Source organism: Lissotriton vulgaris, chromosome 1_1 (assembly GCF_964263255.1).
Source record: "Lissotriton vulgaris chromosome 1_1, aLisVul1.2, whole genome shotgun sequence".
Classification (NCBI taxonomy): Eukaryota; Metazoa; Chordata; class Amphibia; order Caudata; family Salamandridae; genus Lissotriton; species Lissotriton vulgaris.
The window spans coordinates 900084205-900110833 of NC_141685.1; the positions used below are offsets into that span (position 1 = coordinate 900084205).

Here is a 26629-nt window from a genome sequence, read left to right on the forward strand (position 1 = left end):
TGTACTGTTAACAGACATGTTTAGTAAAAGAGTGTGTGGCTTAGTAGAGGTAACGGCAGTCTACTTCGGGTAGGTTTAGTTTATAACAATGAGGTATGGTCTAGCTTCTAGTCAAGGCAAGCGTTTTGGAAGATGCCATGAGCACTGGGGTAACCTTTTCAACAAAAATACTTCAATGGGATTTGTTGTGGAAGAAATATCCTCCAAGGCAACTGTTGTATGAGAACAAGTTCTGATGTCATTAGCTCTATAAGAAAGTGCTATAATGGCATTGGTTTTAAAAGTGAGTTGCCATTAAGTTTGTTTCAGCATGCTCTGATATGAATAGTTCTGCAACAAAGTACCTATATGTCCTTAGTTCTTCAAGAAATTCATCCAATGTCCTATGTTCTTGATCAAAGCACTCTGGTACCTTTAGTTCTATATCTATATGAAAGTGTTCTGATGTCATGAACTCTCCATTGGTCCAATTTCAGATAGACCTGAATTTACCGACTCCCTATGCCCAAGCCATCTAACATGGATCGAGGGAACACCAGCTACCTTCTCCTGCAGTTCTAATGGAAATCCTGTCCCACGCATTGAGTGCACTAAAGATGGCAGCAAGTTTGCAGTCAGAGACTGGCCAAGAGTTGAACGGCATGCTTCCGGCTCCTACCAGTGCATCGCTACCAACAAACACGGCGTCGAGGTCAAGGCTGTAATGGTAACTGTTGAATGTGAGTTGACAACACAATTTACCTGCTTGTATTCATGTCTAGAGAGGAGATGTGATTTATCGAGAGATGTGGCTAGTGGAAGGAAGTATGGTTTTTACTAGGGGGCTCTTGTTATTGCTTCATCATTTGCTTAGCTTGTGTGATCCTGCTCAAATCACCTTATCACACAGCGCTTCATTACCAATTTCAGCCCAAATGGCAGTTTGTGAAAAAATATATCATGTATGTCTGGTAGTCATGCATTAATTGTTCCTGCTGAGGATTTAAATATGTACTAGGAAGCAATGAAGTTAAATAAAGTGTCTTATGAAAAATAAAAAATAATACAAGATCTAATGTTTAAAACTAAATCAAAGTGCCTAATTTTGAAAGTCACCTTGCTGGGCTGAAACCCTTTGCGGGTAGCTGTCGCGCGTAATAAATGCAATAATAATAATAATAAGAGCAGGAATGCATCGTATTTATTCAATGCGGTGCATTCCTGTCCTTTACCCCTGCATTGGTGCCATTTCGACTGTGTTCTGCCAAACCAGGCACCTTTGCACCATAGTGCAAGGGTGCCTGTGTTGTTGGCAGGATTGTTGGGAGGCATTTTCCACTTTCTAGGGAAGAGGAGTGGCGCTGCGGCCAGGGCGACTGGCGCTGGAATATGGGGCTCATGGTTCAACCCCCGGCAGCAGGTCAGCCCAGCACCATGTGACTCTGGGCAATAGCTCGCTTAATCTTCCCGATGGCCCACAGCGCCAGGATGCCTTTGGGTAGCTGTTTGCACTTTATAAATACTGGATTTACATTTTTCTATGTTGGCGTCAGGATGCATCACACATAGAAAGAGGAAAAAACTAGGATTAATAAAGTTATTCTCCTCATTGCGCTTCCCCTGGGGAGGCGTAAGGTTTTGGCGCATCCCCAGACTTATATGGTTTTATAAACTTGGGGAAGCTCCAAAATCCTTGGGTGTTGTGTGGGAATGGCCACCACAGCGCCCATGGAACGTCTCCCCAGCGCAGAGTAAGGAAACGCTGCAACCTGCGCTGCCTAGCTTTAATCCATAGCTATGAGGCCATTCAAAGCCATGCAAATAAATATGATTTTGTTGTTTGTGCCACTGAAGCGTTACAAAAAGTGATGCTCTGGCAATGCAAGAGCTCACAAATGTGCCCCAAAGTCTGTTGGATCAAATATTAGGAAACATCTTTTAAAGTACAAGAGCTGCTAATCCGAAAGAGTTTTACATTTCATTTGGTTGGAAGCAGGATAAAATGTGACCTTTACAAATTATGGGGCATATTTATGAGAGCCCTGCGCCACTTTTGCACCACGTAGCGTGTTACATGAGTGATGCTGAGCTCTCATAAAGATTTATGTGTTGTTTTGAGTGGCCTCATAAATCATGTTTAAGGCGATGCAGTGCAAATAGCTGTGTCGTCTTACTCTGCTCCCATGAGGCTTTTCATTGGCATTGCGATTGGTTTTCCCATGCAACCCCCATGGAATTTGACTCTGCCCCTGATTTACCAAGTGGTGTAATGCTGGGGAAGTGACAAACCCCTACACCTCCTAAGGTGGAGCAGAATGAGGAGACATATGTTAATTTCTCCTTGTTGTTTCCTCTTTCCATGTGTGTTGCATTCTGCAGCACACATGAAAAGAGGAAAACTCCTCGAAGGATTATTTTTTGTGCAGTAAGTGCCTCTTCCCGCACAAAAACAATCCTGCCTGCAACGGAGTCATCCTTGCACCAAGGTGCAAGGGTGCCTACTTTAGCCCAGGCTGCGAAGACAGCACCAGCACAGGCAGAATGGACAAGTATGCACTGTATTGCTTAAATACGGTGCATTCCTTCCCTTTCACTTTGGCGTAGGGCAGCGCAGCAAATGTGCCTTGCTGAGCTGTCCTACGCACAAATCCCGTAAATGAGCCCCTTAAAACACGACAGTAACAGAGTCTGCACCTCAGCAGGAGTTGGAAATAATGATTTATGGACAGAAGTACTTTAGTTTGCGTGTTATTGTCGTATGTGAACACACCAGGGGTTGGACAATATGTTTAGTGGGTTCCCCACACAGGCCCGGCTCCAGGAATTTATATTGGGGTGGGCCAAGGGCACATTCGGATGGGCCACTACCGTCCTAATTTGTCGCTTCTGGAGGTAGTATACAAGCCATAGATTACATCATATCTACTTGCCAACAGTCACTATGGTACAAGGATTGCTTCTGTGTGTATACAGAACATGTGGAGAGTTATTTATTGGTGCCCACCACTGACCTCTTTCTCTCTAGATACCTTTACTACAACCCTCCAATAGTGCACTCCATCTCTTCGTAGCCCCTCCCCTCATGACCTCCTCCTCAGACTCCCTCACAACCACCCTCCACCAGTGTCCCTCATCTCTCCAAAACCCCTCTCCCTCATGACCTCATCCTCAGATTCCCTCACTACCACATTCCAACAGTGCCCCTCAACTCTCCAAAGGCCCTCCTCCCCATGACCTCCTCCTTGGATTCCCTCATTGCCACCCTCCACCAGTGCCCCTCATCGCTCCATAGTGCAGCCCCCCATGACCTCCTCCTTGGATTCCCTCATTGCCACCCTCCACCAGTGCCCCTCATCGCTCCATAGCCCAGCCCCCCATTGACCTCCTCCTTGGATTCCCTCATTGCCACCCTCCACCAGTGCCCCTCATCGCTCCATAGCGTAGCCCCCCATGACCTCCTCCTTGGATTCCCTCATTGCCACCCTCCACCAGTGACCCTCCTCTCTCCAAAGGCCCTCCTTCCCATGCCCTCCTCCTTGGATTCCCTCATTGCCACCCTCTACCAGTGCCCCTCATCGCTCCATAGCCTCTCCCCCTGATGACCTCCTCCTTGGATTCCCTCATTGCCACCCTCCACCAGTGCCCCTCATCGCTCCATAGCCCAGCCCCCCATTGACCTCCTCCTTGGATTCCCTCATTGCCACCCTCCACCAGTGCCCCTCATCGCTCCGTAGCCCAGCCCCCCCATGACCTCCACTTGGATTCCCTCATTGCCACCCTCCACCAGTGCCCCTCATCGCTCCGTAGCCCAGCCCCCCCATGACCTCCACTTGGATTCCCTCATTGCCACCCTCCACCAGTGCCCCTCATCGCTCCATAGCCCAGCCCCCCATGACCTCCTCCTTGGATTCCCTCATTGCCACCCTCCACCAGTGCCCCTCCTCGCTCTATAGCCCAGCCCCCCATGACCTCCTCCTTGGATTCCCTCATTGCCACCCTCTGCCAGTGCCCCTCCTCGCTCTATAGCCCAGCCCCCCCATGACCTCCTCCTTGGATTCCCTCATTGCCACCCTCTACCAGTGCCCCCCATCGCTCCATAGCCCAGCCCCCCCATGACCTCCTCCTTGGATTCCCTCATTGCCACCCTCCACCAGTGCCCCTCATCGCTCCATAGCCCCGCCACCCCTTGACCTCCTTCTTAGATTCCCTCGTTGCCACCCTCCACCAGTGCCCCTCATCGCTCCATAGCGCAGCCCCCCTTTGACCTCCTCCTTGGATTCCCTCATTGCCACCCTCCACCAGTGCCCCTCATCGCTCCATAGCCCAGCCCCCCTTTGACCTCCTCCTTGGATTCCCTCATTGCCACCCTCTACCAGTGCCCCTCATCGCTCCGTAGCCCAGCCCCATCATGACCTCCTCCTTGGATTCCCTCATTGCCACCCTCTACCAGTGCCCCTCATCGCTCCGTAGCCCAGCCCCCCCATGACCTCCACTTGGATTCCCTCATTGCCACCCTCCACCAGTGCCCCTCATCACTCTATAGCCCAGCCCCCCCATGACCTCCTCCTTGGATTTCCTCATTGCCACCCTCCACCAGTGCCCCTCATCGCTCCATAGCCCAGCCCCCCCATTGACCTCCTCCTTGGATTCCCTCATTGCCACCCTCCTCCAGTGCCCCTCATCGCTCCATAGCGCAGCCCCCCATGACCTCCTCCTTGGATTCCCTCATTGCCACCCTCCACCAGTGCCCCTCATCGCTCCATAGCCCAGCCCCCCTTTGACCTCCTCCTTGGATTTCCTCATTGCCACCCTCCACCAGTGCACCTCATCGCTCCATAGCCCCGCCACCCCTTGACCTCCTCCTTAGATTCCCTCATTGCCACCCTCCACCAGTGCCCCTCATCGCTCCATAGCCCCGCCACCCCTTGACCTCCTCCTTAGATTCCCTCATTGCCACCCTCCACCAGTGCCCCTCATTGCTCCATAGCCCAGCCCCCCTTTGACCTCCTCCTTGGATTCCCTCATTGCCACCCTCCACCAGTGCCCCTCATCACTCCATTGCGCAGCCCCCCCATGACCTCCTCCTTGGATTCCCTCATTGCCACCCTCCACCAGTGCCCCTCATCGCTCCATAGCCCAGCCCCCCATTGACCTCCTCCTTGGATTCCCTCATTGCCACCCTCCACCAGTGCCCCTCATCGCTCCGTAGCCCAGCCCCCCCATGACCTCCTCCTTGGATTCCCTCATTGCCACCCTCCACCAGTGCCCCTCATCGCTCCATAGCCCCGCCACCCCTTGACCTCCTCCTTAGATTCATTCATTGCCACCCTCCACCAGTGCCCCTCATTGCTCCATAGCCCAGCCCCCCCATGACCTCCTCCTTGGATTCCCTCATTGCCACCCTCCACCAGTGCCCCTCATCGCTCCATAGCCCAGCCCCCCATTGACCTCCTCCTTGGATTCCCTCATTGCCACCCTCCACCAGTGCCCCTCATCGCTCCGTAGCCCAGCCCCCCCATGACCTCCACTTGGATTCCCTCATTGCCACCCTCCACCAGTGCCCCTCATCGCTCCATAGCCCAGCCCCCCATTGACCTCCTCCTTGGATTCCCTCATTGCCACCCTCCACCAGTGCCCCTCATCGCTCCGTAGCCCAGCCCCCCCATGACCTCCACTGGGATTCCCTCATTGCCACCCTCCACCAGTGCCCCTCATCGCTCCGTAGCCCAGCCCCCCCATGACCTCCACTTGGATTCCCTCATTGCCACCCTCCACCAGTGACCCTCCTCTCTCCAAAGGCCCTCCTTCCCATGCCCTCCTCCTTGGATTTCCTCATTGCCACCCTCTACCAGTGCCCCTCATCGCTCCATAGCCTCTCCCCCTGATGACCTCCTCCTTGGATTCCCTCATTGCCACCCTCCACCAGTGCCCCTCATCGCTCCATAGCCCAGCCCCCCATGACCTCCTCCTTGGATTCCCTCATTGCCACCCTCCACCAGTGCCCTTCATCTCTCCAAAGCCCCTCTACCTCATGATCTCATCCTCGGATTCCCTCACTACCACCTTCCAACAGCGCCCCTCAATTCTCCAAAGGCCCTCCTCCCCATGACCTCCTCCTTGGATTCCCTCATTGCCACCCTCCACCAGTGACCATCCTCTCTCCAAAGGCTCTCCTCCCCATGACCTCCTCCTTGTATTCATCATTGCCACCCTCTACCAGTGCCCCTCATCGCTCCGTAGCCCAGCCCTCCCATGGCCTCCTCCTTGGATTCCTTCACTGCCACCCTTTAACAGTGCCCCTCATCACTCCATAGCCTCTCCCCCTGATGACCTCCTCCTCGGAGTCCCTAATTGCCACCCTCCAACAGTGTCATTCATCTCTCCGTAGCCCCTCTCTCATATTCGATTTCATTTGTTGTATAGCGCTACTCTTAATGTAGGGTGTCATAGTACTTTACCACATGCACACATTATGCAGAGACAATTAATCATACAAGTATGTAAATCAGCCTATAGGTAATGTGGCATAAGCCAATGAGGATTACAAGGTGTAGGAATCACATGTCATCCATACTGGTGGGCAATATGTTTTAAGAGGGTTTGGTCTGGAGAAGCACAGACGCAGGATTTAAAGCATACCTCGGTGTTTGTGGGGTTGGCTTTACTGATTAAAATGTATATCTGCCAAAACAAACTCTTTATAGCAACATTAGAGTAATGAAAGAGTAGTGAAATTCTAACTATATTGAAACACACAAAAAAAGTTCTAAGTATGCCATTCAGGTTTGATGTCATTTTATAGATCACTGTCCTGTTTTAGGATTGTAACTTCTGTACTGCAAGTAACCCATTTAGCTATCCACATAAAATACAGTTTATCTGCATTTAAAAATGATTCACAAACAAAATATTGCTTTTTAGTAGTTGTCTTGCATCTGTCATGATAACGACACAACAATGTAGATTAAATATACACTCATAAATCAATTGGGGGGGAAGGATCACTTGTCCTGCTAACCTGGATTTTACAGGTAAGTGGGATGTCCCTTGGTAAAAAGCCCTCATGCACTTGAGTAGATGTTTTCTGGTAGCGGTATATCTTAGTTCTCCGCTATAATACTCTTGTGTCTGCATAATCATAGGGTTAGTTGGTATGCAGCCTCCACCTGGAGGTAGTAACCCAAGGTTAAAAAGCAGTAGTGTCCAGTGATAAGTGGTGGTGGTGAGATTAAAATAACTTGGACAGCCAGATTGTGATATTTATTATTCTTCCCCCCCAATTGATTTATGAGATTACATTTCAAGGAAACTGGATGGATCACATATTTTTTCCTTCTCCCTCCTCAATGATTGATGAGTATTAAATATACACAGCATACACAAAGTATGTGTCTTGCTGGGCCCTTACAGACTTTTAGAATATTAATTAACATACACACATCCTCGAAGCATATACAAAGTATATATCTAGCTGGGCCTTCGCAGATTTTTAAAAAACGGCGCAATAGCCGCACATTCTCTTACCTGCTCTGTTCAAACTCTGTGCCACAGCCGCATCTGATAAACATCTAAAGGGGTGAGCCTGACGTCACTGCAAGGGCCAAGGTTCATGTTTGGGTGGGCCGGGCCCACCCGGCCCACCCTCTAGAACCGGGCCTGTCCCCACATCTTTACAGCTGTTTGACTCACTCCCCTCTCAGTAGCATATCACATAAGCGTTTCCCTGCCCATTGATGACACTGGTCCTATGCCGACCAGGCACCATCGTTGATGTATCTTCTCAAAATCAAACGCGGACAAACTCCCTACGCAGGAATTTGTTCTTTAAAATTGAGTAGTCCGCTATCTGCGCCACCCCAGAGCCCTGCACCACCCCAGAGCCCCGAGGGCCTCGCTGCTTCTTAACCACGGTGCTGGTGAGAATTGCGCTCGGCTCATGAAAAACTTTGTTCACCGCAGCAATCCTTGATTTGGTACTCGATTGCTCACGGCACTTTCCAAAGATACTCCTTAAATCGAAACTACCAAATCTTAATTTTACATAATTTTTTTTTAAAACAGTAAGCAAATCATTATGGGTGAAATGGCCATTTTAACCAAAAGCCGTCAATGCCTTTCGATAGCTGCACACCAACGCACTGCGTTTAGGGAGAAACACTCTCCCCTTAGTGAAGGTTCACTGGAGCATATCACCGAAACACATCATTTGTTTAATTGTACTTAAGTATCATTTTCTTCCAGACATCCAATACCGTAGTCAGTTATTTATTAGCAATTACAGACTTTTACAGGAAGTTCGTCACCTTACCAATCAGTACTAAGATTAAATGTATATTACATAATAAGTCAAACCTTTTCTTCTGACCAGTTATTGAGTCATTAGCATCATCATGTGGAATATTTTCATTACACACCAGCTTAAAGTTCACCTTTGTTACAATGACAGCAGCAGCAAGCACCTCAAAACCAAAGGATCAGGGTTTAATAGCTAACATATGGAAACCAGAGTTAGCACCTTAAAGCCAGGCACATACCTGCAAAAGTTGTAGTGCTTGGAAAGGGTAAGGCAGTGTAGAGGACGGGCGGTGGGTGGAGCAAAGAGAAGGATGCAATGACAAAGGAGAGTTGGCCCTGGGATCTGGGAGACGGATGTATTGGCAGGTAAGGGGATGGACAGGGATGCGGGAGTTATGGCAAGAGAAAACAAATTTGGCCAGGGTGACCAGCGGCAAATGGGCCGCCAGGTCAAGGTTTTCTGCTGGATTTAGTCATCTGGGGCTCCATCAATGGAAAACCTGGGTTACACTCACTACTACATGAGGTGGGTAGACTGTAAGTTTGTCAGAACGTGAGCCTTGCTGATTTACACTAAGGCCCACAGTCTATCAAACTCTAACTAACCCTGCGGAATCATTCAAAGTGAGGACCCTGACAACAATTTCCACAGCGGCTTTGGCCTCTGCTTTCTAGGACGATGACTGCCCACCAGATATAAGGACCCCTACTTGCCTGATGAGGATCTCGGCGCCTTCAGTGCATACAGTGGAGCAGTCTATGTGGGAGCTCCATTGATGATACCGATTGTTTGTGAAGTAACATAGCTACGAGTGCTTCCAAAATAGCTGACACAACTGAATTATGGAATTCTGTGCAAATACTAAAAGTGTCACAGCATCTGTGCCTCTAGAGACAATAGAAGCATGCCCATTAAACATTTTTTTCTTCATCTTCAGACAAGCCAGATATCTTGTGCATCGAAGTCAACCCTTCAGAAAGCATTTACCAAGGGCAAATGGTGACCCTGAAGTGTCAGGCAAAAGGGTTTCCAGGACCTACATACCGCTGGAGGATCCCCTACAATACCTCTCTTACCTATTCTCAGGACAACAGCTCAGTCACCATCTTGGCTGCAGAGTTCCAGCATGGCGGGGTCTACGAATGTGAGGCGCGGAACAAGCATGGAAGCGACCGCCAACACAAAGAGATTCATGTAAAAGGTAATCCAAATCAAACGTGGTGTAAATAAGCTTTCATGTTGAAGCTGTCTGGCTTTTATTAGGCTTTTTGTAGGTTGTGAGATACTTTTAAACCATAAGTTTGTTAACCTGATAGCAATATTTTCTTCACCTGCTTTTGATCCACAAAAGCAATAAAGCAAGTTGCTTTCAGATCAGAAGTTCTGATCTGAAACTTTGGTTCTAGGCAGCCAGATATTCAGGATATTTACATGACATAAATGTACATACAATCATTTTGGCACAGTTAAAGCCCCTTGCATCTCACTGCTGGATTCCAGGTTTAGGGTCATGATATAAGAACACTTTCATTCCAACTGATGATACTTAAGCTTCTTCTGGTATTGGGAAGGTCCAACACGTAGGACAGTGGGTCCAAGAAGGAATTACATATGTGCAGAATAGGCAGCCATGTTTTGTAAAGGACTATCGCCAAGAATATCTCTAGTAAAAGAGAGGGACAAGAAACCCAAAGGAGTGGGGTACCAAAAGACAAATGTCAAAACGAGAATTCCCCTTTGGGTAGATATTTCACAAGATACGCAATCACATACACTACATTCACTTCAAACAGGAGCAAAGAGGAAAATATAAAAATTATAATGACTTCATAAAAAGTATGCAATTTATTCAGATATACATTAAAAACAAGTTATACAGTACACTTTAATAAAAACTAACAGTACAATAATGCACAAAAAAATACATCAGTGGGAAACAAAAAAGGAAGGAAGATATAATTCCTATTTAGCTGAGGTAGATACAATAATCCAAAGAACGGTACAATCCCACTCTATCACATGTAATACTATCTTGGTTAGAGTTGTTGCTTCACGGGTTTAGCGTATCGCTACTCAGAGATTGCAATCTCAGCAAGAGCAATAAATATAATAAACACCATATTGCATATTCACCGGTGAAAGCGTGGCGTCAATCCAATGACCTTCTTTTCGCTATTTACATTTTTTTTTGTAACTTGATTTAGGAGTCTGTATTCAAATGATTGATTTTCGTTTTTTACTTTATGATTGTAAAGATGTTAAATATCCAATTTTGGTAATACATTTATCATTTGTTTCCTAGTCAGTTGGGTGAAAGTTCAACAAGAGCTAGTCCAGTCTTAATTTTACTGCAAGTCTGTCGACAATAAGACAGTCATTTTTAGAGCTGATTGCTGCATGTCATAATTGGAAAAAATATTTAGAATGAAAGAGCTTTTTTCTTGTACTGTGCTTTCATGTTTATACAGTAAAAGCATGCTATTTATTTCATCCCGTGTTCACTGGGAAAAAATATATAGGTTAGTCTGCCGAAGATATAATTTTTTTAAAACAGCATAAAGATTTTTTTTTAACTTCACAGAGTGGTATTATTTTTCAGATATTCTGCCGATTATCCTTGGTGTCGTCATTGGGGCCTTAGCACTTGCAGTAATGGCTGGCATCTCTTTGAAGATCTACCTTCTTCACCGAGCTGAAATATCCCAAAAATACCAGGTGTCCAGAGCCCAGGGTGGCGCAAAAGAAGAGAACTCAACAAATACTTACACAAAGATGGCACAGTTTCAGATCTGCGACACATGAAAGGAAATATACCCTAGACATGTGGATGTCTGATCTAGTCCAGGGGTATAATGTGCCGGAATGAGAATCAAGCAGGATTTAAAAAAATATTTTATTTAAAAAAAAGTTGCTGAGTAAACATTTTCACATAGACATTGAAGGATTTGCCGCACTTGTCTTGATAAGCTGAGCGAAAATGGCTACAGAAAAAACATTGTCACAAATGTAACTTGTTTTCAATAGGCACTTTTTTAACACTTCTATTTATTTATTTCACTAAATATAAAATATCTCATTTTCATCTCATTTTCCGTCCCCTTCTGATGTGTTAAGGAGATAAACTTCATCCTCTCCTTTGTTTTAAGAGAGGTAAAAAAGGAAGAAAATATTGTAATAGGACTTTACTGATTTCTGAATGTTAGTGACAGAGTTGCTTCAAATTACCTATGAATTATTCAGGTGAAACCCTCGAGAACCTTCAGACTAAAGGCCTAATATTGTTCTTTAATAGCCAGAATATGGTCTTGTGTCAAAGAGGCATGCTCGAGTCAGTGCTGATTTACCAGGATATGCCAACATTCCACCAGGAAGTTACTCGCAATGAAAAGAGACTTGTAATATTTTACAGTGGATAAACAATCATGAGCCTTGTCCTTCTCCTGGAAAGACATACGCTAGTTAAAAGGTTCACTACAAGACCATTATTCTGGTCCCCAACTCCAATGAGTTTTTAAAAACTTGAAAAGGCAGATGGAAGATTACTGTTGAAGTTTATTCCACTGTCTCCAATCAGATGTTTTGGTCTCCTACAACACAACAAAAACCTCACAAAAAGACGCCAGCTTTTACAAGGTCAAAGTTATTTTTATACATCTCATAAAATGACTGTCATTACTTTTTTTTTGTTTTAAAGGAAAAAGTTTTTGTTAAATTTAAAAAATCAAGAATGCTATATGCTAGATTTTTTTGATTGTCTGTTTGATATATTTGAATATTAAGCTTTTATACCAATAAACATTTATGATTTGTTCTTCCCATGATTATTTCTGGATGCATTGATGCATTGAATTTGTATTATTTTATCTCCATAGACCAGCTCATAGTTTAGTTGCCATTTGAGGTTCTGCAACTGTATCAATCATTGAAGTACCTCAAAGAAATTATTTTAATTCTCTTTACATTGCTTTCCTATGATTTTGCCTATTCAACAGAATAGTCTTTAAAGGAAATGTATTCATCTTCCTGAACTTTTTAGCATAGGTAATTCAACTTCTTTCACCTCTGTAAAATATAATATTTTCCGGTTAGGTGGACAGTGAGTTAACTGGCTCCATATCCTGGTTTAAAGTTAAGTAACTCACCTCAGGCATCATTAGGAATTCAGTCTTGAGGCCAAGATAAGATTTTTGCCCTGGATGAAGACAGACACGTTTTTGTGTTAGAGAGAAAATGTGTGTTAAAAGTGCTTTTGTTACTTATTCATGCCGAAGTGGAACTCTTGCTACTCAGTTGGGGTAAGAAATCAATGTAAAATGAATTATGGGCCTAAATTAGTGTATGACGGATGGAGTAGCATCAGCCAGGATGGCAGAGGACATTACATGCATAATCCCAACAGTACTCCATCAACCAAATTTAGTGATGATGCTATGCCCAGTTATCTCTGTATATTTAGAAATAAAGAAAAGTCTGTACATCTAAAAGAGCCAGTGGTTCCTCTCAATTTATGCAAAGCTTGGTCAGTGGGCCCCATAAGTTTTTCAGAAAGTGCGCATGACTGCTTGGCTGGCCCAAGAGGGCCAGCCAAGCAGTCATGCACACTTAGGGAGTGCAAACCACTCCTCACCCTGCGCTGCCTAGCCCCGCCCCGTTTGCCACTGACTTCTATAGGAAAAATACAATCATAATAACTATATGTTATTATGATTGTATTTTTCCTTTTGAGCAATGGGATGATGCTCCTCCGCCTTAGCGGAGGATCCGCCACTGCTTAGTACATAATACAAGAGCTAAATTGTGGCTGGTATTTTGATGAAATTGTGCCCAAATATTAGTAATTTAATTTGTTTGATTTACTTAAATGAGTGAGTTGGAAATAATTTGATTACTGTTTCCAAGATAACTGTGGCAAAATAAGTCAAATTTTGACAACTCATAGCTCAACCAGTTACAATTAGGTGGTACATTTGCTCCCTAACTAAAAACGTTGCTGGTATCAAAGTAATGGTATCTTATAGCCTCTATATTAATAATAATTTTAATAATTTTACACCCAAATAATATTTAATCTATGCTGCAATTTATGGAAGTGATGTGCCCCACTCAAGGGCCTCTTTGTATCTGTAACTTGTGCCAATCTTTGCTATAGGCAGGACCATGCTGTGCCCAAAATATGAACAGATTTGTCAAATGTCTTGGTGGCATGAACCAGCTCAAAATAAACACAAATGTAAACCTCACATAAGGGCTATTAAGTGCTGAGACGAGGGTCCAAATATCACCCCAGAATATGGGTCAGTGAATAACTAAAGTATTGTTGTATTTGTACCTAAATGAATAATCACGTTTTTCACAATGATTTTTAATGGCTCAAAATTATTTGCCCGTAAGTTATACATAATTGTGAGAACAAAACAATGATTGTTGTGTGTACCAATTAATGGGTAATACATGTCAAGAACAGGGTTCCCAAAGAGTCCTTAATAATCATGAAATATGGCCTAATATATTTTCTAGTTTATGGCTAAATTAGTGATTAATTTGAAGGTAAATATGTGTATAACAAAATTGTCCAGCGGTGCCTAAATGAATGGACCAATTGTAACTAATTTTGTAAAGTATCAAGGACCCCCTGATGAGGATAAAGTACCTGGGTCAGGGAAAAAGTTTCAAATGCAAAGGTATCTACCCAGGCTAACTTTAACAGAAGAGACACACCGGCTATATTTAACAAAAACTCTAACACAAACATAGAACTATAACACAATCATTTGTACTGATAAAAAAGATTTTTAATTGTTTTGATAAAAAGAGATTTAAACACATATGCCTTGTATACACGATAATTTATACAGTTAAAAGTTTTTGCTGATAAACAAAAGTAAAACATGTGTTCTTAAAATAGTTAAGGGACAGCATTGTTATCCTGTATATTGTTGGTTCGGCTGTAGTCAACGCGTTTCGACACGCTATAGTGTCTTCATCAGGACCATTTATTTTTCAGCCAATTATTTCAATAAAGGATGAACCCTTGCTTTTCCCGAAATCCTGTAGCTTCTAAACTTGTAGGTGAAACCAGTCAGTATGAATTTTATCAAGCCTAGGAAAACTGGATCGGCTTTATTCCAGGACTTAGACCTTCATAAAAAATTCGAAGAGTGAGGCACCTTTCGGTTTGTGAAATCTTATTTTATGGATTTCACTGCTCCCATCCCACTCTTCATTTCCTCGTATTCTCGAACTTTATATTCTTTTTAAAAAGGCAAACCCGCCTTAAAACTCTTTTTACTGCAAGACGGTGCTGAAAACGGCGCCGTTTTGTAATTGACGGAGAAAACGCAGAAGACTCCGCAATAACACTAGAATCGAATATAAGTGAAGCGTCTCTTTCAAAATCGCCTGCTACAGCAGAACACTAAAAGGAAGAAAGAGAAAGTCTCCGTAGTAATTATTGCGCTCTGAATAGCTTCTGCGTTTTCTCCGTCAATTACAAAACGGTGCCGTTTTCAGCACCGTCTTGCAGTAAAAAGAGTTTTAAGGCGGGTTTGCCTTTTTAAAAAGAATATAAAGTTCGAGAATACGAGGAAATGAAGAGTGGGATGGGAGCAGTGAAATCCATAAAATAAGATTTCACAAACCGAAAGGTGCCTCACTCTTCGAATTTTTTATGAAGGTCTATAGTCCTGGAATAAAGCCGATCCAGTTTTCCTAGGCTTGATAAAATTCATACTGACTGGTTTCACCTACAAGTTTAGAAGCTACAGGATTTCGGGAAAAGCAAGGGTTCATCCTTTATTGAAATAATTGGCTGAAAAATAAATGGTCCTGATGAAGACACTATAGCGTGTCGAAACGCGTTGACTACAGCCGAACCAACAATATACAGGATAACAATGCTGTCCCTTAACTATTTTAAGAACACATGTTTTACTTTTGTTTATCAGCAAAATCTTTTAACTGTATAAATTATCGTGTATACAAGGCATATGTGTTTAAATCTCTTTTTATCAAAACAATTAAAAATCTTTTTTATCAGTACAAATGATTGTGTTATAGTTCTATGTTTGTGTTAGAGTTTTTGTTAAATATAGCCGGTGTATCTCTTCTGTTAAAGTTAGCCTGGGTAGATACCTTTGCATTTGATCCAATTGTAACTAATACCTGTGAAAAAGCTAACTAAATATCAATTGTATTGTGCACAAAAGGACAACATATGCTATCCATCAGGCTCGCTCCAAAGCTGCTCCATTTTAGGAAAGAGTTGAACACCTTGTGAAAGAATACCACATCACAATGCGCTGGTCATCCACAAGCTAGCTACCTTTCCTATCAGTCACTGACATTATGCTCGTCTTTGACCCTGTACAGCGCTCAGTTGCCTTTCAGCTAGATTTAGCGTAATATAAATACCACACACAAACCTACTCCGTTGCTAGAAAAGAGGTCAATTTATGCTAACATGATAGTCTTTAGCTGCCAAACATTCATGGTAAATAGCCTATTACATAGTGATTCTGTTGATAAAATAAGGCCCAATTTGTGTCCACAATGAAGATCAAATTCAAGCAAGATAAGGGCCAAGTAGTGAGCTACATTATGATAAATGTGCTCTCAAATTAGCATTTAATAGGTGCCCAAAGAATGGTTCAATTTTGGTGAGAAAAAGGCTATTCATTACCAAACATTTTACCAAATTTCTGCCCAAGATTATATACCAGCAATAATGGTAAATTGTTGTCCAATATATTGGTTAATATTTATTCAATACCAGTGTCATTTTTATCACAAATTGGATTCAATTTGTACTTAAAAGGATTGTGTGCGGAATCACAGTAAACGTAGTAAAGAAAGATTGTAACCAAATGTATACCTGAAGTAAAAGTGATTTCATCTGCACAGAAAAGTTATGCTTAATCTATGACAAAATGAAAGATCCTAATGTGCCAAAATCTAACCGTATAATATGCCCACAAACAATGGAATATGTGCCCAGCATATTTTGGGGAATAATCAGACGGCATATGCTTTCATAAAAAAAAAATGGTAGATTTGTTCCAATGGACACCAAAATAACGAACCTGTTTCCCTAAAACATAGGTCCATCAGTCGCTAATGTAATAGGATCTTTGGACAGAATAATGTACAGTAAAATACAGTACATCCATGTGGAACATAATCATCAACACCTCCCCAATAAGGACCCACAAGTGCACTTAAAATATAGGCCTAAAGAAACTAAAGTAATTATACATTTAAAGCCAAAGTAACACGTACCTATAAATCCAAATAATGGTACCCAGTATGTAAATACATTAATATTACTTTTTTCTTTTTCAGTCAAAATATATCTTAATGTTTGTCCATATTTTGTATAACATATTCCCAACTAAGGAGAGCTTTCTAAACATAATCACGTTAAAGCGCCTAAGATAAAAGCTAGTTCATGCCCAAAATAATAACCAAGAAGTGCTCTAAAGAGTTCAAACATTGTTCCAAAGCATGCTCCAATTAGAGTCTAAACTAATGATGGGTTTCGAGGAACAAACAAAGGGTTCAATTTCGGCAAGAAGGATGCCAAACTGTGTCTAAACGATGGTCAGCTGTTGCAATTATTAAGCACAGGTTTTGCTACATTAAGGTTCTATCATAGAAAACTAGTTACTAACAAAATTATATGTATGTACTCTAAGTGCCAATAGATGCACGAAATTAGAGTCACCAATTGCCTGTAATCAGCTAACCAATGTCAAAATGACAGTCAAATTCTTTCGACAATAGTGCCCAGTAGGTGGCAAATTCAAGATTAATACAATGGTATTATCGTTCCCAGAATAATGAGCAGTTTACTTAAGAAACCTTGGAAACAAAGTTCGACCTAAATTAATAAAAATTCTAAGCATAAAGTAGTACTGATGTGTAATGCCCTAAATTACGGTAACTGTGCGCCAAAAAAGCTGTGTCCACAATTGTAACTCCTCTGTGCCTAAAGTAAGAGGCACATTCACATTGTGCCATAGAAGAGACAATGTACCTTTTGTATGAACTACTATTGGACTGAAGTATTGACAAACTGGAGCGTACATAATGGTCAATATTAGGCAAAAATAAAGATCCAACTGTAGCCATATAAAGGTAACCATTTTCCCTTTGTGTACCAAGAAAAATATATTGAATATCAAAGCAAAGCCTGTTCTACAATCTTTTACCTCACATTCCCTGCTGATATGCATAGCAAAGTAGTGGATACAAATATATTAAATTGGAGAGAGAAGTTGCGATTATGCTCCAGTTCTTAATTCTAGTTGAGTTTTCAAGTTCTTTAATATGGGGTGTACTAAGGGTGAAAGATACTTTTGGAGTGACAGTTTAGAGTGAACTGAAGTTAGGGGAGAGGAATTTGTTAATTTAATTAGTGTGTGATAGATCATATTTGGTGGACATTAACCTACAAGACCCAAATACACTGTTCGTTTATGCTTGATGTCAACATATAAGACTGTAATTGACCCTCACAGGTTTCGTTTAATGTCCAAGAATGGTAGTAGGCTTAATGGTCAATATCGGGGAAAAATAAAGATCAAACTGTAGCCATATAAAGGTAACTATTTTCCCTTTGTGTACCAAGAATAATATGTTGAATATCAAAACAAAGCCTGTTCTGCAGTTTTTTGCCTCACATTCCCTGCTGATATGACATAGCAAAGTAGTGGATACAAATATATTAAATTGGATAGAGTAGTTGTGATTATGCTCCAGTTCTTAGTTATGGTTGAGTTGCCAAGTTCTTTAATATGGGGTGTACTAAGGGTAAAAGATACTTTTGGAGTGGCAGCTAAGAGTGAACTGAAGTTGGGGGAGAGGAATTTGTTAATTTAATTAGTGTGTGATAGTTCATATTTGGTGGACATTATCCTACGAGACCCAAATAGACTGTTCGTGTATGCTTGATGTCAAAATATAAGACTGTAATTGACCCTCACAGGTTTCGTTTAATGTCCAAGAATGGTAGTAGGCTTAATGGTCAATACTGGACAAAAATAAAGATCAAACTGTAGCCATATCAAGGTAACTATTTTCCCTTTGTGTACCAAGAATAATATGTTGAATATCAAAACAAAGCCTGTTCTGCAGTCTTTTGCCTCACATTCCCTGCTGATATGACATAGCAAAGTAGTGGATACAAATATATTAAATTGGAGAGAGAAGTTGCGATTATGCTCCAGTTCTTAATTCTAGTTGAGTTTTCAAGTTCTTTAATATGGGGTGTACTAAGGGTGAAAGAAACTTTTGAAGTGACAGTTTAGAGTGAACTGAAGTTAGGGGAGAGGAATGAGTTATTTTAATTAGTGTGTAATAGTTCATATTTGGTGGACATTATCCGACGAGACCTAAATAGACTTTTCGTTTATGCTTGATGTCAACATATAAGACTGTAATTGACCCTCACATGTTTCGTTTAATGTCCTAGAATGGTAGTACACCGGCCCGGGAAGCACTTGCAGTCGTCTGTTAAGGCTCGTGAGGAATCAGCCCATTGTTGATGCCTCAACCACTCCACGGGGAGATTGTTCTCCGTGGCATACCTGCCTGAAACCCAACCCTGCCAGAAACGTAATCACCGTTTTAAGCTGCCCGTTTAAATTGGGACTATCCGGTTCCTCCACGGATAGCGGCTGCCTCCTACTCCCTGCCACCGGCCGGCACCCACAGTGTGCGCCTCGCCCAATGCGGCTATCATGGCTAAGAATGATTAGGCTTTACTCAGTCCTGATGATGATCCCTGTAACTCTGTAATGGGATCGAAATGCCGTCGACAACTTCTACACCATATACTCTGTTGTGTATTTGTTACTATATTTCAAGTGATGGTGTAAATGTGAATTCTGTTATTGCTATATGCACAGAAGACAATAGCCTAAAATTCTTTCTCTACCTTCTATCCACTCCGCTAACCATGACAATTTGTAAATGTCTGGGCACAGGCTTGTGCCCATCTCCAAGAAATTGTTGAAGGTATTTCCTAATATTTTGGTTCTAAATTAAATACCCGGCTGGGCAAGTCAATTTACAATATAGTTTCCATTATGTCTATATTTATCTGTTGACTATATTCCTCCTTGCATAGGACCGCTGTTGTCTTTACTCACTAGAATGGTAGTAGGCTTAAAGACAGCATTACAAGTGGGACTCTGCTGCAAATAACTAAGCAACACTCTCTCACCATTATAATGCTAGAGGAGATCCATTTACGAGGCACTCAGTGAACATTCCTGAGTTGGTGGGGGTACAAGATGATGAGTTCATTAAAGAATCTAGAGGGATTGCTATCCTACTGAAAAAGTCATTCCCATTCAAGGTTACAAAATTATACTCTTAATGTTGGGGGTGTTATTTGATGGAGATAGGTATGCTTCATGGCAGACCAAGGATGCTTATAGATGTTAATGATCCTCCCCCAGGCTAAGCTCAATGATCTGGGCTCATTGACAGCTGATGCTCCCCAAGGGATCACATTATTGAAGGGGATTTCAGTGCTGCAGTGGTAAATATGTTGGATGGGTGTGCCAATCAGGGTGTTCTCTCCATTAACTGAATGGGCGGCGTCAATGGGGCTGTTTAATGTATGGTGAGCACTTAATCCCATAGGCCAGCCTTCACTTACATTTCGTCACAGTACCAACCCCTCTCTCACCTAGACTACTTCTTTCTGCCATCTCCTGATCTGCCTTGAGTGGCTGATGTATGTAGCATGTATCATGGCCTGTCAAACTGCGAGCCATTGGAGTGTTCCACTGGTCATGCGCCGGGGATACACTACGGAATGTGGCCTGTCATTGCCTTGTGGTTGATCGATCGAACTCGCATAGCTAACATCAGTAAAGAGACTGAAGCATAGTTTAAATCGATAATGGAATAGTCTTGTCCCACTGCACCCTATAAGTGGCCTGTAAGACTGTCCTTACAGTGAGTGCACTCTTATATCTTAGACATCAATGGTGGTGCAAGGAAGAATTTATTGTCTGTCACGAGACAGGGCTCCTTCAACTGGGGCATACCTTTAACCTCTACAAAGAAGAACATCTTTTCTGTTGTATTAAGGCTACTCGTTTGTCCATAAAACCTAAGACCTTAGAGTCTGCTAGAGCTACTTGGATGGCCTTGCAACACTGCATAGAAAAGAGAAGTTTAAGGCCAGCGAACTCATGTTCTGACTCCTGATCTGCATAATTGCCTCAAAGAGTGATCTCAGGCATCCACGCAGAAGGCAGTACCCTTGCCACTAGTGCAGTGGAGGTGACCCAGATTTTCATCCGCTTTCATAAGCAACTTTATGGAGTCCCTGGGCTGTTGGATCTCAAGGTTTGTGACAAGCTCGCTTTACCAATGAGGCCTCTGGATAATGAAAGTCACACTGAGCTAGTCTTTCATAAGTGGGAGGGGAATGGGCAGAATCCTTAGCTTCTATGCAGCCTAGAAGGATGCCTGGGCCAAAAGGCCTCCCACCAGAACTAATTAAGCAACCAGCTATATGTAGGTGGATGGTCACATGAAGCATGCAGGCTACATTGTTTTTGGGTGATAATGCTCTGCCATTTAATTATTTTGAAATACACAACTGGACACCTCAGTTGGACCAAAAATATTTGTCAAATACTAAAACAAATAACAGATCAAATTATGTGCACCGTGAAGATGCATTGTAGCCAGAACAAACATCATTACGTCATTATGTGTGCAAAATAAAAACTAATTAGGTCACAACATGAGGGCATATTGTGTTCCATGAAAGGGTATTTGTGCCCAAAATAATAGTGGAAATGTATTTCATACTAAGCTTTCAACTGATTCAATTTCAAAGCTCAAATGTACTCTTTATGGTCGATTCATGCCTAAAAATGTCATTTTTATTGAAATAATGGTAGCAAATTTGTAGAGCTATATTTGTGCTCAATGTAATGGGCAAAATGTTTCCAAAACAATTGTTCCCCTACAGTTCACTATGCATGCAATGATCCCAAAACAGTTGAAAATGTATACCAAAACAAGAGTAAAATAGTGCCAGTGGACTCAGACGGACTTGCCTCAAGTGTCAACTTGTGGGAATCTGTGCTTAAATTTTCGATTTGTGCTGAAAGTTTATGTCAAAAGAATTGATTCATTTCAAATCAGAATCTTGGTATGGAATTTGTCATCTGATTAATGGTGATATTCTTGCCAAAGTAATTGTCAAATTGTGTCCAAAACGAGAGTCACCTTAGGGCTAAGGGGGAGTGTTTTATGGTGAAAAGAACCGTAACATTGTTATAACATATTATCAATATCTACTTAAAATATTCTATTTCATACCAAAGTATGTCACTAATTTTCAGCTTAAATTAAGTTTCGCTGAGGGGAATCTTGAACTTTTGAGCAATGGCTCTAACAGCCTGATTCTGGATGTCTCAAATCTTTATAACTGTTCTTTGCCAGTGTAAAACAAGATACAGTAGTCGACCAGGGATTTAATTTCCACTGCTTCTTCAGGTTTGTAGCCTTAAGCGAAAACAGAGGGAGAATAGGTCTGACTTACGTAAAAGTAGGGCACTTACTGATAAAACCAACGAGATTTGGATCTTTATTTTCAGTTTAGAATCAAGTTCAGAGTCAAGGCTTTTAACATAAGGACTGGGCTCAGGATGAGGGCCTAAAACCGCAGGCAAAGGGAGAGCAAGCCAAGAGACGTGGTTATTCCTATTAAAATCATCAGTTTTGTCTATGTTTTTTGAGGTAGCTGTAATTCATCCAATGTTTAGAATTGTTTAGACAGTCCGGCAATGCTGACACAGGACACTTTGACCAGTTGACACAAGATATAAGACGAGTGTCACAAAACAACAAAATGTATGCCTACAATATGTTTTATTTCATGACTAAAATCCTAATCAATGTATAGCCAAACGAACGGTAGCAAATGTGTGCACAAACAAGGTGAATGTGTGCACACTTTAATAGTCAATATGTTCAATGCAATTATCTCCTTTTGGCTATATTGTGGATCCTTTTGTGCCCAAAACAATGGGCTAATTGTACCTAAAACAATGAGCAAGCACTATCCAACCAAAAGTTCAACGAGAAGTTGTTACTAACACAATGAGTAATTTGTGCATGCTTTATCGGTTTGTTCCAAATGTAATGATCAGTTTATAAACTATTGATAAATTTGATACCAAAAAAGTTTATATTGAGCTTATGACTAGACTAATGGTGGATTTATGTCAATATTAATTATGAGCATGTGCTAAAATGAAGGGTTCAATTGTGGGCAAACAATGCCCCATTTATGGATCAAAAAACACCTAAACTGTGACCCAAAATAGAGACAATAGGCCTAGTTTATGGAGCCCTGTGCGCCACCGGAGCATCACTTTTTTGGACGATCCAGTGGCGTGTGCTGGCCCATATTTACAAGGCCAAGTAAAGTCACCCTGCGTGACTTTTCATGACCTTGTAAATATGGGCCCCTTTAACGCATTACTCTGCATGAAAGGGGCATTACATGGGTGTTGCTGTGGGTGCAATATCCATCGAACCTGACACATTCCAAGATTTACAAAGTATCATGAATCTGGGAATGCGTCAGAATCTTACACCTACCCAGGGGAGGCGTAGGAGTGGCGCAACGAGGAGAAAACCTTTTATTTCTCTTCGTTTTTTCCTCTTTCTATGTTTGCTGCATTCTGTAGCAACTCATAGAAGGAGCAAAACACCATTAATGATTGTTTTCCTGCACAACAACAATCATCCCTGCAATGCAGGCACCCTTGCACCATGGCGCAAGGGGCACTGCGTTGGCTCACGGTGCTGTATGTGCACTGGCACAGGAGAGAAGAACAGGAATGCACTGTATCTTGCACATATGGCATATTCCTGGCCTTTTATCTTGACACACAGCAGTGCAACAGGAAGGCTTGCTGCACAGCTGTGCACCAAAATATAGTAAATGAGGCCCAATTTTTTTTTTTAAATATAGCCAACATATACACAAAATAATGATTATATTTATGCAAAAATAATGGCATTAAATTTGGTGCTGCAATAATAGGATGTGTGAGTAGGACCATTATTTTCATAAGGGAAAAAACGACAGCATCCTTATGACCTACTAACCGTGACCTTACCTCGCCTTATGAAGGGACTGAGTAAATGTTTATCTTGTGCAACAAGGATGGTTGATCTGTGTCTAAATCCCTGGTCAAATTGAACTTTGAATTGAACTCAATATATAACCACAGCAAAGATCAAATGATGTATCCAATAATAGTCAATATGTGCCCAAAATTAAGCTTCTGTGTGACTAACATTTCGATCAATTTATAGCCAGTATAAAAATCAATGTTTTATCAGAATAACATTAGGAAATCTGCTACTCACCTAGTGGTCATTAATTATGACTAGAGTAGTTGTAAACATCTACCCAGAAAGGTAGTAAATTGTGTTTCAGCATACAGGAGTTACTCATCCTCAATTGTTTTACTGATGTGTTTACCGCTGGTGCCTTAATACTGATTAGTTTCCTTCTAGATTCATGGCTCTCATTTGGATCCTACATTAGTAGCATGTGTGAGTAGACAAACTATTACTAAAATGTAAGATAAGGCAGTAGCCTTAGACCACCAACTACAGGTGGCAACCTAAACTTATCATGTGAAGTTGCTCAGCAAATGATGATTTTGTACTGCAAAAATGTGTGTTCAAAGCAAAGGAAAAATTGTGTCAATAGTAATGGTAAATTTGTGCAAAATAGTGTGGTCTAAAATCATGATCACTTTAGCGAATGAATAATGATCATTTTTACAAGATTAACTGTAGGAAATTGTGTATTCATTTAGTTGCCAGTTTGAGCCCAAATAATAGTAAGTGTGTACTCAGCATAACAGTCTGTTTCTGCCCGAAACCAGGGTCAACCTAGTGCACAATACTGGTAAATTGGTGATTTAATTAATGGAAAATTTATGTTAGAAGTAATTGAAAACCTTTAACCTAAACCGGGGTCAAATGTGCCTAAAATATTAGTTGGTTGTGTTCATAACAACTGTGAAATTGTTATGAGACAAGGGTTAGTTAGGCCCAACTGAAAGATATATTTCAGTTCAAATTAAATGGTTAATTAGTGCTCAGACTGTCCACTTGTGGTGGCAAGTGAACTATCAGTTTATTTAAAAAATGTTGATCAAACTGATGCCCAAATATTGGTCTGAAATGTGAGGAACTGTTAATTCATTCTGCATTTCTGTCCAAATTAATGGTAAATACATGTTCGAAGCAAGATCCATATTTTTGTCAAACGAGGGATGTTTAATTGTCAAAACAGTGTCCCTTTGTGCCCATAAAGCAGCAGCCAAATGTACCCAAAATAAGTTGCAATTTCGTACTGAAACAATGACATTCATTTTGAACCAACAATGTTAGTGTATATATGTTTGATATTAGTATAGTGCAAACCTAGCCAGAAGGCAGCGGAGCGCTAGACAAAACAAAGTTAAGTGATTGTGCGGGGAGATAGGTTCTGATAGTGAATGACTATTATTTCATCCTTATGTAATATACTTTTTATAAGTTTGTCCTCAATTCTTTCCTAAATTGGTGAAGGACTGAGTTAGTCCTGTTGGATACATCCATATTGTCGAGTTCCAGGTTGCATAAATAGAGAAGACCTGTTTCTTTTTGCATTTCTTCCTCTCGAGTGTGATGGTTGTGGTTGTGCTGGTAATTATAGGAGCCAGTGAGACTGTCACTCAGATAGGTGGGGTTGCTGTTTTGATGACTTTGTAGATCATACAGATTAATTTGAAGGTGGTGCAGGCTGGCAAGAGAATCAGTGGAGTTTAATCAGGGCAGAGTTAATCTCATATTTCTTTAAGTCCTACATGTTGTTTGCTATGGTATGTAGGGTGCTCTGAAGGGGAGCTAGTGTTGAGTTTGGGAGACCATGGAGCAGCACCTTACCACCATCAGTATGCAAGAATAGGAAAACCTGAATGGCAGTTCATGCTCTGAAAGAAGTGGTTTCCCTTTCCTCTTTATTGAAAACCTGTACTAAGCCGGCTAGGTTTTGTTGACACTGTTCTCCTTGAGGGTATCTTCTGTGTCAGGGTGAATCCAAGTGACTTGAAATTGAGTGAAAGCCCGGTTGTGAGTGAGAGCAGGGATAGGGGTGGCAGCCTTATCTCACCATATGACATTATGTTGCAAGTGGTGATTTTATTCTTCAAAAGTCATTAAAGCAAGTCCAAAACCAAAGCTGCATTGTGTTCAGCATAAGGGTATATATGTACCCAAAATGGGAGTAAAATTGAGCTCACAGTATTATTCAATGTTTCCTCAAAATTAGAGCATCGTGTGGCTAAAGTAATGATTGATTTGTGGCCTAGATAGTACTCAGTTTTTACTAGATTAAATACAGGAAGTTTTCAAGTAAACTGGTGAGAATGTCTGCCCAAAACAAGGAATACATTTGTTTAAATAATGGAAACTTTGTGGCCATGATAATGGCACGTTTTTGCCATACATAAGACTCGTTTAGGCGGGAAAAAAAACACAAAAAGTCGAGCAATGCTGCTATTTGCATCACTTTGTGCTTTTTAATGCATTTATGTATGTCACGAGCACACACGGTTGCAGGTGGCTGTAACTGAAAGCAAGCCTAAAGAAATACGTTCTGATGAATATATTTGATCAAACCTTCTTTTCACCAAGAATGGCTTTCACTAGCCATATGAAAGCAGTCTGGTAAATGCCCTTCTTGGTCAAAAATAACTTCTTCCAGGGGGTTTTATTGTCTTTCGTTTTTCAAAAGGAGTTTGCACCTCTTTAACCTCTCCTTTTACTCTTTTTTGATCCTTACTGTCAGGGGCGGCCTTAGGCATGTGCAAGCTGTGCACCTGCACAGGGCCACCAAACAAACAGAATCCACTCCTCGTGTTCAGGGTGTATCCTCCACAGTTTGGGGAACACCCTCCTTGTTTTTAGGTCCCCTCACACACCAACAGGCCCCTTGGTGTCATGCTTCATCATCGGGGTCATCGTTCCCCTCTACGGGGTACGGCGTGCTGCGACCTACGGATGCGCGGGAGCCCTTGGTAGACTATGTGTGGTCCGCACCAGAGTGGTGCCCTCAGAGTGGTGGAAGGCTACTGTCTTTGCCAGGAGTTAAGTAGTACGAGTGCATATGCAGGTGCTGTGTGTATGCATGAATGTGAGTGGTACAATACATGATAGATTCTAGATTACATTTTGGGGAGACTATGGGATGACTGAAGGAGCATGAGGAAGGAGAAAAATCCCCCCAGACAGATTTGTAGATTGCCGAATTCA

The 26629-nt window shown here is 42.0% G+C and overlaps 1 protein-coding gene across 1 annotated transcript in view; it reads left to right on the forward strand.

Annotated features, from left to right (window-relative positions):
• LOC147748140 (intercellular adhesion molecule 5-like) overlaps positions 1–12097 on the forward strand; it is a 235233-nt gene extending 223136 nt beyond the window's left edge. Inside the window, exons 13-15 of the mRNA XM_086958983.1 lie at positions 477–719; positions 9213–9476; positions 10875–12097. Of these exons, the coding sequence (XP_086815109.1) occupies positions 477–719; positions 9213–9476; positions 10875–11077 (710 nt within the window). The 3' untranslated portion in view covers positions 11078–12097. The remainder of the gene's footprint in view (positions 1–476; positions 720–9212; positions 9477–10874) is intronic.
• The last annotated feature ends 14532 nt before the right edge of the window (positions 12098–26629 follow it).